At 35.8% G+C, this 15,361-nt stretch overlaps 1 protein-coding gene across 14 annotated transcripts in view; it reads right to left on the bottom strand.

Moving 5' to 3' along the window:
• Fam184a (family with sequence similarity 184 member A) overlaps nucleotides 1-15,361 on the bottom strand; it is a 125,956-nt gene that overhangs the window by 71,324 nt on the left and 39,271 nt on the right. For all 14 annotated transcript variants that reach the window (XR_002485182.3, XM_078019321.1, XM_078019322.1 and 11 more), the window contains exons 2-5: nucleotides 5,286-6,140; nucleotides 4,443-4,578; nucleotides 2,718-2,899; nucleotides 1,284-1,481 (exon numbers count right to left, since the gene is read on the bottom strand). Coding sequence is in view for 13 of the 14 variants with exons in the window: in XM_078019321.1 (XP_077875447.1) it covers nucleotides 1,284-1,481; nucleotides 2,718-2,899; nucleotides 4,443-4,578; nucleotides 5,286-6,140 (1,371 nt within the window). In the remaining variant the exon portion in view is untranslated. The remainder of the gene's footprint in view (nucleotides 1-1,283; nucleotides 1,482-2,717; nucleotides 2,900-4,442; nucleotides 4,579-5,285; nucleotides 6,141-15,361) is intronic.

Here is a 15,361-nt window from a genome sequence, read left to right as displayed (position 1 = left end):
GATATAAAGACTAAAAGCAAGACACGCACCATTTAAATGTTCCAATAAGAAAGGAGAAGGGTACAGTGAGAGGGATACTGAAATGAAAAACAATAGTAAAAGATAGCTATCAAAGAAATTACAGAAGTAGCAAGTACCATTTATCATTTTGCAATAAAATCCTGAACATCCAGAGCCACTCAGCACACATGATTAAAGCAGCACACGTCAGTCCTGGAATAGTGAGTATGCATAGAGTACATAAGTGTTTAGCTATATAAGCTTAGGCAGAAATAACATTCTGAGAGAATGTCCTACTTGAATTTTTAATTTTTAAGGTCTTGAAATATTTTTTCCAACTAGTTGTGGCACAAAAGATGACAGAAGATCTAAATCCATATTCCACTTGTTCTACTTACCATGTTTGTGGCTCTGCATTTGGGTTTATTAAACATATTAAACTATCTGTATAATAAAAATAATAGTAATCTCCAAATCTTGAGTATTAAGGAATATACTATAGGAAAGCTCTTTTTAAACTCCAAAATGCTACTATATATAAGGTAACAGTCATCATTAATAGATGACTACATGAGGTGGTGTTTAAATGCCTTGGAGTTTGGGATACATGAAACCTGAGTTCAAGGCCTGAGTTTCATTAGTTTCACATGACACATGACTAAGCACATCCCATCTTCAGTAAAATGGCATTAAATGAAAAAATATATGTACAACATCATGGCAGTATCTGCCACATGATAAGAAATACTAATAACCAGTATTTTTTCATCATCATGTGCTAGGACATGTCTGGAAACCCAACACTTTAACTTGAGCCTCAGAGGAACATCATAGCTCGTAGAGCTCAAGGTAATGTGGCTAATAAGCAAAGAGCTCCATGTAAGGCCAAAGTCTGTCATATATTTCATTTTTTTTACTGTGCCAATACTGTTATGTAGAATCATTAGTAAGCTGACGACTTAGTTGAGTCATTTTCACAGGAAAGGAAAATAGATGCTTTAACTAGTTGAGACTTCCTAAAGGGTACACTTAGTTGGTTGTCTCATGAAGAGACAGTTCAATATCAAAGCCAGTATTTCTACTAAAACAACAATGCCATATATCAGTTCAATAAACTATGTCCCATGTCAAGAACTTCATGTATGATTCTATTTGAACCATGATTTGAAGAATGATTATAGGACAGGAACCATCAAAATGAAGCAAATTATTCCTCTATAATATAGGCTATGTTGGATTTCTCATCAGTTTACAACACAATGATAAATTGAATTTTTACTTACCATTTGCAGTTTTTTCTTATCTCTAATTGCATTGCTGTGGACAGCCTCAATCGCCATATGGTGCTTCCAGGCTAATTCTTCCAAAGTCTTAGAATGGGCTTCATTTAATTGAGTCACCTCTCCTTCCAATCTATTTTGCAGGTTTTTTAACTCCATTTCATAATATTCTTGCTGAGTTCTCTTTGCTTCATTTACTTTCTTAAATTAAAACCAATAAAGGTCAGTAGTTTCTATTACCGCTATTAGTATTTGAACACCTTACAAATATATAAACTTGAATAAACTGAATGCTATGAGATCTACTTTTGAAATATAATAGATCACTGGTATACTCAGAAAGTGACAAGGTGGCAGAGGTAAAATAAAATATTTTAAATCAAGAAGTAAAATAGATCATTATTAAGTTAGACTCATATATAAATCGAAAAAAAGGAAGTTTAAAAGAGATTGACCTCCTATATGTAAAGTAGCATGCAAAATGGTTCACTCATTAGCTATCTCAAGTGATACTATTCAATAAAATTTTGAATTCCAATTGAATATCCTTTAAGCACTCACAAGTCTAGTGGCAAAAAAATGTTAAAAGACACTGAGAATATAATTTTATAAGTCCTATGAAAGGGGTGTCCATCATGTGTTGTGAGAATACACAGGAATGGAGCTTAACTGGATGGAAGGTGAAAGGTTGTGTGTATGCACATATATTAAGTTATTGAGAGAAGGAGAAAGGAAAGGATGACCAAAACTCCTACATGGTACTGTGGGTATCTGAAAAAAAAACAAATAAATATTCAGCAATGACTCTACAAATAACATCTGACTTATTTAATCTAGAAATCTGATTTGCTGATATATGAATTTTCAAAACTTAATGCTTGTCATCCTTTTCAGTTGTATAAAAATTTCCTAGGTGTATGTGCAGATGAACATGGTGGCATATACCTATAATCCCAGCTACTCAGGAGGAAGAGACAGAGGACAGAAAGTTTGAAGTCAGCCTGGGCAACTTAGTGAGATCTCAAAAGTTTTTAAAAAAGGGCTGGTGATGTAGTTCAATGGTAGGGTGCTTGCCTAGCATGATTGAGGCTCTGGGTTCAATTCCAGTATTGAAAAAAAATTAACACAGAAAGAAATCTGATTAACTAAATGCACCTTCCATTGAAATCAGAGTTCACTCAGTTTCTGGCTTGAAATAGGTTGAAATGTCTTAAGTTTTTATATTCTAGATTATTACCCAAGTATTTTGAATATATACACATTATGGAATACTCTAGCTTTGTAAATTTCCTCATGATAAAAATAAAAACAACTGCAGAAGTAAGAAATGCACTGTGGAAGTAGGAGTAAACACTCCAAATACTTTAAATCTGAAAACAAGCAAAACTGACCTTTCTCCCCTCCCTTTTTGAGGTAGGGTATCTTATTATTCTTTACCTTCTCTAGTTCCAGGATTTGCTGTTTTTGCTCTTCATCCAAACTTTGAGTTCTGCTTTGCAAAAAAGCTCTTTCCTCCTCAAGCTGAGATAATCTCTCATTGGCCCTTGATTTTTCTGATTCTAAATCTTTAATTGTAACCTCCTGGGTCATTTGAGTTGCTTGAAGCATTCCAATATGACCTATGCCCCCCCAAAAGAAAATCCTTTCAATTTAGAAATCAGTTATTGTGATACTAAACAGTTTGTATTTAATTACACAATTGTACTTTATACCTAAGTAAAATAAATTGGTCTGCATGTAAAATTTTTTCTTTGGTTTCTTCACTGTATCAAATGGAAATATTTACCATGGGAATGTTTCTTATCCAACTAAAATAATTTAAATTAGAAAGTCCATTTTCATTTCACTGAAGTTGCTCTCTGTACCTAATAAGTTTCTGTCTTGTCTTTTTTCTTTTTTAACATTGTAGGCTATACAAGCTGAAGTAGAAGCAACTCTTCATTGGTTCATGTAAAAGTCTCCTGGGAGTAAAACAAGGTAAGAGGATGCACAGACTAACACTATGAAGCCAAAATGAGCAATTTGTTCTTTTCTAATTTCTTCTTTCTTCTAATTTTAATAGAGAAAGAATTTGTATGCAGGGAACAAAGGTGGCAGATAGCAGTTTTGTTGAGACTGAATTTGTTTTAGACAAGAGACTAGATTAAAAAAAACAGGTAAGAACAGCAAAGTTATGAAAGAATGAAATAAATGGCAGTGAAAATGCATGGGGAAGGGGAGGAAAATGAGAGAGCAGATGTGAATTTGAAAACAGAGACTCATAGAAAGCATGGTTTAATGCAGTAGTTCTCAAAGTACCAGCAGGACCAACATCATGTGAGAAAAAAGCCTGCCCAGACCCAGTGAGTCAAAAACTCTTAGGGATGAAGCCAAGCATCATTGATTTCACAAACCTCCAGGTGATCCTGATGCATGTTGAAGGTTATTAAAAATTACTACTTTGTGGGAAGAGAAATCTGTGATTTATCAATAAGCCAATGAAAATCAGAAAAGGTGTTAATCAGCTTTGCTGGGCACATTAAACACTACAACAAAACACAACTTTGGATTTGACATGTCAGCTACCTCCTCTAGTAAGGACTATGAAATGAGCAACTCAGCCACTTGAGAATGGACAACTCAGTTTTAGCATGTAAAACAATCCTTAATAGCAAGTCAAATGAAAGTTGCATATAGTTTAACTAATTTAAATGCTCTAAAATGTAGGCTTTTAAAGGATGAAAGTCTCCTAGAATGTTTGATTTTTCTTTTACTGCTTTATTTATTGGTGATTTTACCAGCTAAATCTTAGTTTTTCTACAAAAATATATTTGCTTCTTATGGTTCACTAATAAGATAACAGAGTCCTTTAACATAGAATCCAAATAATTTTAAAATATTAGTAAAATAGGGCTGAGGTTGTGGCTCAGAGGTAGAGTGCTTGTCTAGCAAATGCAAGGCCCTGGGTTCGATCCTCAGCACCACATAAAAATAAATAGGTAAAATAAAGAAAGGTATTGTGTCCAACTACAACTAAAAAATAAATATTTTTTAAAAATATTAGTAAAATGTTTAAATTTTAAATCAGAAAAAATTGTTAAATATTCAAATTTTGTCTTGAAAGAATATTTTAGTGTTGGTTTTAGCTGAGTTATAATTATAACAAATTATGGTCAGACATACTGGCTTTGAGGACAAGATCAGAAGCTTGCTGTTGTAGACGTTCTCTGGCAGCTGCTAGCTCACTTTCCACTTCTTTGTGCTTGCTTAATAAGGCCATTTCTCCCTCCTTGGCATCATCAAGCTGTTTTTGAAGAACCTAAGAAAGATTAGAGAGACATATTAAAATGCAAAAATGACAGTAAGTTAAATCCTTTATTTAAATTATAAGCATAAGCTTTCTCTTGTTGAAAATTCCTACTTAACTATACCTAGTTTTAGATCTGTACACAATGGTGACATTTATAACTTTTTATTTGCACAAATTATGCCCCAGTCAGGAAAGACTATTCTACCCTTTCTAATTCATTCTATGCTACATAGATATTTTTAAAAGTTATTAAACTTATTATGCTAATGAGATAAAACTTCTAGAGACTTTTAGCTATTTTCAAGAACCATTAAAAACAATTAATTTTTGTTTGATGGGCAGACCACTGGAAGAGGAAGGAAAAAACATAATTAAACCCTAAGCCCAATGTTTTAACTCTCCCAAACCACTTAGGAAAATATTAACATGTTATTTAAATAAAATACCTTCATAAAAATCTATAGAATTTTAAGCTTATCTTTTTAGGCCCTAGATGTCTGAGATTCTGACAGAACAGGTTCAGGGTAATAAAAATCGTCACTTCATTGATTTTTCTCACAAAGGAAAAGGAAAAAATGGAAAAAAGAAAAATTTAAATTATGAGAATGCAAAGAAGCTGATCCTAAAGTAGCTAGGTGCTCTCCAGTCTACAAAATAAATATATTTAAAAGAGAAAAGAGAAAGAATTCATGTGTGGAATACAACTCTTGACTTACCTGAACATTGCTCTCTGCTGTGGCCAGTGCCATCTGCAGTTTTTGGCACTTGTCAAGAAGACTGCCAGCTTCATCCTGTACCATCTGTAATTCTGTCTTTAATTTTCCTATGGTTTTTCGTAAAATTGCTTCTTGTCCCTGAAATTCTTTTCGAAGATCAGCTTCTTTCTCTTTGCTAGCCTGTAAGCTTTCTGCTGTAAAAAGCTGTGACCTTTTCAAAGTATCAAGTTCACGTTCATAAAAAGACTGAGCTTTATTCAACTTGCCTTCATAATCTTCAATGAGTTTTTTCTTTTCAAGCCTTAGCTCTTCAAGTGTTTTGTTTAAGGCCTCCACCTCCATCCTGTGTAGTTCCTCTGTCTTCTCCAGCCCTTTGTTTACTGAGGCACTGTGATCCTGCTGTGACTTCAACAGCTCTTGCATCTCCCTTCTGTGAGCAGTCCGCAAATCTTCCAATGCCAATCGTTTGTCTTTTTCAAACTGTATTTGGAGCTGTCCAAAGCTCCGTAATCTTTCTTCAAATTTCCTTCTAATTTCTTCAACCTCTCTAGACATGGTTACTATGCGTTGGACATGCTGGGCTTCTGCACAAAGTTGCATGTCCTCAACTCTGTGCTTATAAGCTTCAAATTCTGTTAAAGCCTGTTGCTTCATTTTTATATGCTCTTCTAAGGATGCTTCTAAAACTTGAATCTTTCTCTTAAGCTCTAACTCCTCTGTTACTTTGCTTTTATACTGCAGTATTTTTTCTCTTGTTTCTGCAAGAATTTGTTGGATTTCTTCTTCATGAGCATCTTTTAGGGCTTGAATTGCAGATTCATGCTCATCATTTTTAGTGTTCAAAGCATATATTACCTGTATGGTTTTAAGGGAGAAAAATGAGTAAACCATATTCTTTTACAACCTTAACTTATTCTTTCATTTGGATTGACTTTTATGCACATAATATTAGTTATGTAAATATTAATATTTACCATGAAACCTCAAGTTTTTTACTCATAAATTGATTTGCTTAGAAATTTCTATCCTAGCACAGACTTTTAAATGATGATTCAAAGCATTCAAAATTAAGCATGTTGTACTACAAATGAAAACGGGAGGAGGAAAGGAACAAAGGAGACTTGACTAAAAGAGAATGGGAGCCCTGGTCCCTAAGTCTTCCTCAAAGCCTCTTATGTCTGTTTAAATATTTTAAATTTCCTTTTCCAATTCTTTAAGGCTCTAGAACACTTCCACTTCTATTTCCCTTGTTTCTTTAAGAGAACAAGTTTCACTCATGGAATTTATTCCCAACTTGGACTGGTTCCCCTGTGGCTCCACAAAATGCCAGTGAACAGAACTCCAGTTTGGGAGAGTCCCAGATATACAGGGCCCAAAGGGGTTTGGTCCTTTTCCTCCTATCTTGTCCCTGTGTTCTAGAGCGTCCTATGGGCATCAGAAGTGCTCTCTGCTTAGGTATTAGAGTCTGATCCCAGTGCATTGGGCTCAGCTCCTTGAACACCTATGTCCTCTGGCACATCTTTGCTCACCACACAGCCTGAGGTTTGTTTTTAAAGCGGATCCTCTTCTTTTTCAAGTTGGTGGTCACCTTTCAAGATCCAATTGGAACATTTCACATACTAAATGCTGTGATTTTATTCACTGTCTAATTTTTCCTCTGCCTTCAAAAAAGTCGATTACTAGAACCAGAGTGCTATGGGTCTTGTCTTTCCTTTTAGTCCCTGTATTTTAATGATTCCACTGAGATTTCCCCTATTTTAATTCCACATGACAACATAGTCTCTATATAGTAACACTCTCATCCCTCCTCTCTGTTCTTTTTTTTTTTTTTAAAGAATTTTTAATATTTATTTCTTAGTTCTCGGCGGACACAACATCTTTGTTGGTATGTGGTGCTAAGGATCGAACCCCGGCCGCACACATGCCAGGTGAGCGCGCTACCGCTTGAGCCACATCCCCAGCCCTCCTCTCTGTTCTTTGATGCCTTCTATCACACCACTGTGGCCAAACCATTTAGTATATGGATACTTCCATGACTAGTACTTAAGACTTAGAGTTGTGCCTGATTTCTCCTGAAGCAATAAGAAGTAAATACTATATAAACCAACAAGAAGCTAAAAACTGGTATCCTGGATACCTGTTTATTTTAGTGTGATCTTACTCTGACTTTAGAAATAGATTCTAGCACCAGATACCAGGAACTAGTTAAAAAAAAACAAAAACAAAATAAAAACTAGGATGCGTAAGTTTAAATTTTTGTAGAGAACTCATTCATGCAGCCTGGGAAAACTGAGGCAGACTCATCTGTTCTCCAAATATTCTTGATAACTCCAGACCCTACTTGCTGAATACAGGCTGTCATCCTCTTGGCCTGCCTACCTTGCAGAAGGCATAATACAGGCAGTGCAGTTCTACCCCACTGCAGGGGCTCACTCACAGCACATATGGCTTTGCTTTCAGATCCAGTAATCTGTCCATATACTCACTTGGTCTGCTGTAACTATTTTGAGATGCAATCATTAGAGGTAAGAAGATTGAAGGGTGGTAGGAACCCATCTATCTTACATAGGAAAATATGTGCACAGAAGAAAAATAAGTGCTGATTCAGTCTGTTTTTTTTTTTAATCCTAATTCTAAATCCCAAATTATGTTCCTAATGAGCTAACACAAATTCCATGGAAGATTCCTTTATCTATGCATTGAAGCTTAAAAAGATAGTCTATAATACAAAAAAGTTGGGTGGCTTGCTATTCCTATCGAGTTCATACTTGCCTAAGTCAATGGCCAGAAAAGACTGGAAGGGTCTGTGATTCTGCAATATAATAAGAAATACACATTTGGTCTCTGCCCTTGGTTCCTAACATAGAGCTCCTAGACCTCCTAAACCCCTTGGAATTTCCTAGGTGATAGGACAATCTTTTGTTTGAAGGAGGTAACCTTGGTAGGCTGCAAGACAGCTTGAAGAGCCAAATATGTGATAAGAGTACTGGAACTTTCAACCACATTTGCACATCCTGCTTGACCTCTAAGGAGAGGAGAAAGGGCTTGAAGGTTGCTTTGATTATTAATGATCAAGGATTTATCAACCATGCCTACATAATAAAGCCTTCATAAAACTCCAAAGGACAGGGTTTGAAGAACTTCTACATTGCTGAATACATGGAGATACTGGGAGAGTGGTGTCCCCAGAAAGTTTTGTGCCCTTTCCCATAGACCTTGTCCTATGCATCTCTTTTGTTTGGCTGTTACCTGTAGTATTTTAAAGAAAAGGGTAAATGTGTTTCCCTCAGTTCTGTGAACCACCCTAGCTATATTAATTGAATGCAAGAGTGGGGAGTGGGAACCTAAGATTCAGAGCTTGTCTGTTACAAGTACAGGTCACAACTTGAAGCTTGCAAATAGCATCTGAAGTGGGCATAGTCTTATAGGACTGAACTGTCAACCTATGGGATCTGATGCTATCTCCAGGTAGTTAGTATCATAACTGAATTGAATTATAGGACATTCAGTTGGTGTACACTGGAGAATTGGTTGTTCATAGGGAGAAAAACCATACATTTTGGTGACCAGAGGTGAAGAGTTCAGTGTAGAACTAAGTGTGAGAGTAGAAAAAACATTTTGTTTTATACCAAATGGAATCACAAAGAAAAAAAAAGCAAGTCAACCAGTCAGAGAGGAGCCCATTTGCCAGAATGCCTGGGTAAAGCTGGTGTAGACCTCTGGCCTCAGGACTTTCAAGGGCAGGTCTGCACCCAGTGACACTTTATCTTACTCACCACAGGGAAGAAAAATAAAAGTCAAAAACATAAACTACCAAGAGAAAAGCAAACCATATCTTTAGCAACTTGCTCCGGGAAATGATCTTAAAAATGACCAGTCCATGGTGGGATTCCTTATTTGGCGGAAGAAATGAAAGAGGGAGGTATTATGTGAGCTTCCACTTGTAAGTGACTTATTGAAACACTAGTTTTCTAATATTTAATTTACCTCCAACCTTTTAACAGTCAGCCTACCTGCCTGCCTTCCTTTCTTTTTTTGGTATTGGGGATTGAACACAAGAGCATTTTACCATTAAACTATATCCCTAGCCCTCCTCATTTTTTTTTTTTTGAGATAGGGTCTCGCTTGATTGCTGTGCCTTCCTTGAATTTTCAATCCTCCTGCCTCACCAGAATTACAAGTGTGCACCATCACATCCTGGCTTGGCTTATCATTTTTTAATATCCAGCATGTTCATTTCTTTAATATTATTCTCTTTAGAAATCCAATAAATATTTGATTAATTAGATTGGAAAAGTCTTGATAACAAGGTTGGAGAGATATATGAGGATGTCAGAGAGCCTAGAAAAGAAACTGAAGATATAAAAGCATAATGGCACTCAAAAAAAGTGAGTAAAGGCCAGGTGCAGTGGTGCACGCCTGTAATCCCAGTGGCTCATGAGGCTGAGACAAGAGGATCATGAGTTCAAAGCCAGCCTCAGCAAAAGAGAGGCAATGGGCTGGGGTTGTGGCTCAGTGGTAGAGCGCTTGCTTAGCATGTGTGAGGCAATGGGTTCTATCTTTAGCACTACATAAAAATAAATAAATAAATAAAAGTGAGGCACTGCGCAACTCAGTGAGACCCTGTCTCTAAATAAAATACAAAATAGGACTGGGGATGTGGCTCAGTGGCCAAGTACTCTTGAGTTCAATTTCCGCTACCTCCCCCACCCAAAAGGGATAAATAAAAGTGTGAAATTAAAGGGGACACAGAAAGGAATTATCAACATGGAGTTAAAAAGAATAGAATTTACACAAAGCAAAAAGAAAAATGTAACAACTAATACAAAAATAATATAGTGAGGAGTTTTATTTCACCTTAAATTCTTATCTACAGGCTGGCAACTTCAAGGCCAAATATGGCCACCGCTTGTCTTTGTAAATAAAGTTTTATTGGAGCAAAACTATGTCCAACATTTACAAAACATTTGTTTATGTATTGCCTACAACTGCTCTCACACTATACAAGCCAGAGTTGAGAAGTTATGGAAAAGATCATTATCAATTTAAAATCTATATGTAGGTAAGTCACCTTAGTCAAAATTGGTAGCCAAAAATTAAAAAGATGAAAGAGTAGAATTTATACTAGCTTTGTTTATTCTCTACCAAAACTTCTAGAATTTCCTCCTCTAAAACTCATACATTGAAAAAAAGAATTATGTGATTCTGAAAGTATATTACCTAAAAGAAGCAGAAATTCATAATGAACACATATTAGTATCTTCCAGGGAAACTAATATTTAAATGTTTGTAAAAACTTAAAAAGAACCAATAAAAGGATGCCAAGCATAATAAATCCTGATGACCATTTGAAATAGATCATTATGAAGTTACATTATTTTAAAATGAGATTGCTGTATATGAATTTTCAAGTTATGTTTAACTGGATATAGTATCTTCTAGTTGTTCATCTTTCAATATAAATTAGTATTTTTCTATAATTACTATTTCTCAGAGCAATGTAATATAAAAACTCCCCATGTTCTTTGAACTCACAGAAGATAGGATTTGAAGTAGCAGAATCAACCCAAACTGGATTATTGACTACAGGTAAATTTAATTTTTCCAAGCTTCAAGTTTCTCAAATATTAAATAAAAATTGTACTTATTCTATCCTAGTGACACGGTTGTTAAAAGATCAAATTTTTAAAATGACAGCATATGAATTTTTTTAAAGAATAAAGCAATAAAATATAGTAAATCTTATTTATTGGTTGCATTATTTATTTGTTTAGAGAATGAGACTAAAGTTAAAAGAACTTCAGTAAGTAATTGTAATTATCCATAAAGTTGGCTATTATCTTCTAAGTAGGAAAAGGAAACTCTTTAAAGTCTCTTTTCTCTTTTAAAGTATTTTTTGAAATTTTTTTTCAAAAAAATTGTAGATGGACACAATGTCTTTATTTTATTTATTTATTTTTATGTGGTGCTAAGGATCGATCCCAGTGCCTCATGCCATATCAGGCAAGAGCTCTACCACTGAGCCCCGGCCTCAGCCTCATCTTTTAAAGTATTTTAAAAGATACTATAAGACATTTGCAGATGCATCATCTAAGCATTTTCATGGTTCCATTTTATGTCAATAATGGATAATTTAACTACATATTTCAAGCTGAATAAGCAACAGTAATTTTTATTTTTTCTATGAAGATTTTCAGATACTTTTTCCCAGAGACAGAATGAGAACAATTCTGAATGTGAGTTTTTAAATTGCTACTTAGGTTAAAATAAGTAGCTTCTGAAAAGGTTTTCATTGTTGGCTGCTATGGTCTGAATTTTATTATTCCAAAATTCATATGTTGAAGCTCTAACACTGGATATGATAGTATTTGGAGATTAGATTTTTCAGAATGTAGTTAGCTATAGATGGAATCATGAAGCTGGAAACCTTGTAATGGGATTAGTGTCATTATAAGACAATAAACCAGAGAGCTTGCTTCCCATCTCTGCCACATGAGGCCACGTACAGAAGATGGCCATTCGCAAGCCTCATTGGGAACCACCTTGATCTTGATTTCCCAGCTACCAGACTGTGAGAAATAGATTATTGTTGTTTAAGCTGTCATATAGTACATCTCTAAAGCAAAATGTGCACTATCAGCTTATTAACTTAAAATAACCTAACTGCTGTATATTATATCAGCAGACTTACCACACTGCTAAAGTAAGGGAATCATTGAGTAAGTGTTGGTATAACCACACAATATACCATGAAACCAACAAGAAATCTTCCCCCAAATAAAAAGCACATTTTATTTTAGAAGAATATTTTATATGCAAGAAAAAATTTACAATATAAGGTAAGTATAGCTGAGAGTGGTGGTACATGCCTGTAATCCCAGATACTCAGAAGGCTGAGGCAGAAGGCTGGCAAATCCAAGGCAAGCTAGGCAACTTAACAAGATCTTGTCTTAAAATAAAAAGGACTTGAGATGTAGCTCATTAGTAGAGCACTTGCCTTAGCATGTGTGAAGTTCTAGGTTCAACTCCCAGTACTGAAAAAGAATCAGGGAGGCTAAGGATGTAAAGGGGGCTCAGTGGTAAAGGAACCCTGGGTTCAATCCCCAGTACTGTAGGTGGTGTAAGGAGGACAAAAAGGCAAGTATACAAAGCTATATACAATAAGATATAATTTTACAGGGGGAAACTAAGTATAACTGAATTTTAGGGCTGGGTTGTGGCTCAGTGGCAGAGTGCTTGCCTCACACACTTGGGGCACTGGGTTTAATCCTCAGCATGACATAAATAAATAAACATTAAAGGTATTGTGTCATCTACAACTAAAAATGTAAAAAAAAAAGAAAAAAACTAAATTTTAACTATGAAGATTCACTACTTCTATCCCTTCAATAATTAATGCATGCTACACACACACACACACACACACACACACACACACACACACACTTTTTTTTTAAAAAAAAAGACCTTCCTTAATTCCGGTGATTTCTCAAATTAGAACCTCACAATAAAGACTAACTATTCCAGGTGGGGTGGTACATAGCTATAATCCCAGAGGCTCGTAAGGATGAGGCGGGAGGATCCCAAGTTCAAAGCCAGCTTTAGCAACTTAGCAAGGCCCTAACACAAAATAAAGGGCTGAGGATGTGGCTCGGAGTTAAGCCAGGGTTATATCCCTCGCACCATAAAGAAAAAAAGGAATGAAAAACAACAATGAAAGAAGAAAATTTAAGGAATATTTCTTTAATAAACAACGGAGCAAGTTTCCTCAAAAATTAAGCAGTGAAATAAAATTGATTTACAAAATTTACTTTCCCAGATCTGCCCACACCGGCCTGAGTGGGACGCAGGCTCATAGTAGGCCCAGGTCCATCTCGCCACTGGCAGACAACCACCAGAGCCCAGCCTCCGGCACCGGATTGCCCCTTCCAACCAGCAGAATACCGTGGGAGGTCAGGCCCAGACCAGATCTGCCCTCACTGCCTTGTACGGGACCCCAGATCCAGGGTAGGTCCAAGTTCGTCCCCTCACCTGCCACCTGGAAGCCCAAGCCTAACCCACTTCCAGTTTGGGACACTGCAGTCATGGCCATAGCCTTCCCCACACAGTAACCCCTATCTTTTTGAAACAGACAGGGCCTAGAAGCAGCTGCATCTCAGAGCAGGCATCCCAAAGACAGTGTAAGGCCCACCCTTTCAGCCCCATCTCTGTAAGACACTGCATCCATCTTAGGGCACCCCACTATTATTTTGAGTTACCTCAGCTACTGCCACCACCACCTTTAGATGCAGTAGCATACACTGAGGGACATCAGCAGGGTCTGGAAGCCCAACATCAAGGTGAGGTTCAGACAATCTGCATGGGTACTACAAGAATATAGGGAAGAAACTATAATATCTCAGATTTACACTGCAAGAAAGGAAGACACATAGACAACATTAAAAAACAAGAGGAAAGTGCCCCAAACAAACCAGGACACTATAATAACAGAATCCATGGACAGCAAAGTTGATGAAATGTCAGAGAAAGAGTTCAGAAGGTTCATAATTAAAATGATACGTGAATTAAAGAATGACCTAAATGAGCAAATACAGGCAAAAATTGATCATCTAAAACAAAGAGATATGAGAGCAAATACATGTAGCAAAATATTACTTCAAGAAAGAGATAGAGACCCTGAAAAAAAAGTTAGAAATCCTTGAAATGAAGGACACAATAAATCAAATAAAAAACTCAATAGAAAGCATAACCAAAAGACTAGATCACCTGGAAGAAAGAACGTCAGATAATGAAGACAAAGTATACAATCTAGAAAATAAAGTTGATCACACAGTAAAGATAGTAAGAAGCCAGGAACAGAAAATCAAGAATTATGAGAGCATCAAAAGACCAAATATAAGAGTTACTGGGATAGAAGAAGGAACAATCTCTTCAATGTGAAATGAAAAACAATGATGAAAATCAGCAGAGGGATGTATTACAATAAATGAAAATCTAATCAGAGGAGACGCTAAGTTACGTTAAATACTAAAAATAAACAAAAATGGCTGGGAATACAAATCATGTCTCAATAATAACCCTAAATGTTAATGGCCTAAACTCACCAATCAAAAGACATAGACTAGCAGATTGGATCACACACACACACACACACACACACACACACACACACATAAAAACAAACAAACAAACAAAAGCAACCCAACAATATACTGCCTCCAAGAGACTCATCTCAAAGGAAACAATATCCACAGACTGAAGGTGAAGGGATGGGAAAAATCATACCACTCACATAGACTCTGGAAGCAAGCAGAGGTTTCCATCCTCATACCAAATAAAGTAGACTTCAAGATAAAGTTAATCAAAAGAGATAAAGAAGAACACTACATACTGCTCAAGGGAACCATACACCAACAAGACTTAACAATTATAAATATATATGTCCCAAACAACAGAGCATCTATGTTCATCAAACAAACTCTTCTCAATTTCAAGAGTCAAATAGACCACAACACAACAGTTTGGGGTGATTTTAAAACACCTTTTTCATCACTAGATAGACGTTAAAAAACAAAAGCTGAACAAAGAAACTACAGAACTCAATAATACAATCAATAACTTAGATTTAACTGACATATAGACTATTTCATCCAACAAGAGAATACACTTTCTTCTTAGCAACACATGGATCCTTCACTAAAATAGACCATTTACTATGCCACAAGCAACTCTTAGCAGATATAAAAAAGTAGAGATACTACCCTGCATTCTATCAGATCATAATGGAATGAAATTTGAATCAATGATAAAATAAGAAATAAAAGCTACTCCAACACCTGGAGACTAAATAATACACTACTGAAAGTACAAGGAGTTGCAGAAGACATCAAGGAGGAGATAAAAAAAAAAATTTGTAGAGGTGAATGAGAACATGGATACAACTTATCAAAATCTCTGGGACACTATGAAGGCAGTTCTAAGAGGAAAGTTCATTGCATGGAGTTCATTCCTTAAAAGAAGAAAAAGTCAACAAATAAATGACTTAACATTACATTTCGAAGTCCTAGAAAAAGAAC

This window comes from Ictidomys tridecemlineatus, chromosome 8 (assembly GCF_052094955.1).
Source record: "Ictidomys tridecemlineatus isolate mIctTri1 chromosome 8, mIctTri1.hap1, whole genome shotgun sequence".
Lineage (NCBI taxonomy): Eukaryota > Metazoa > Chordata > Mammalia > Rodentia > Sciuridae > Ictidomys > Ictidomys tridecemlineatus.
The sequence above is the reverse complement of the archived record's forward strand: the minus strand, read 5'-3'. Positions and strand labels throughout refer to the sequence as shown.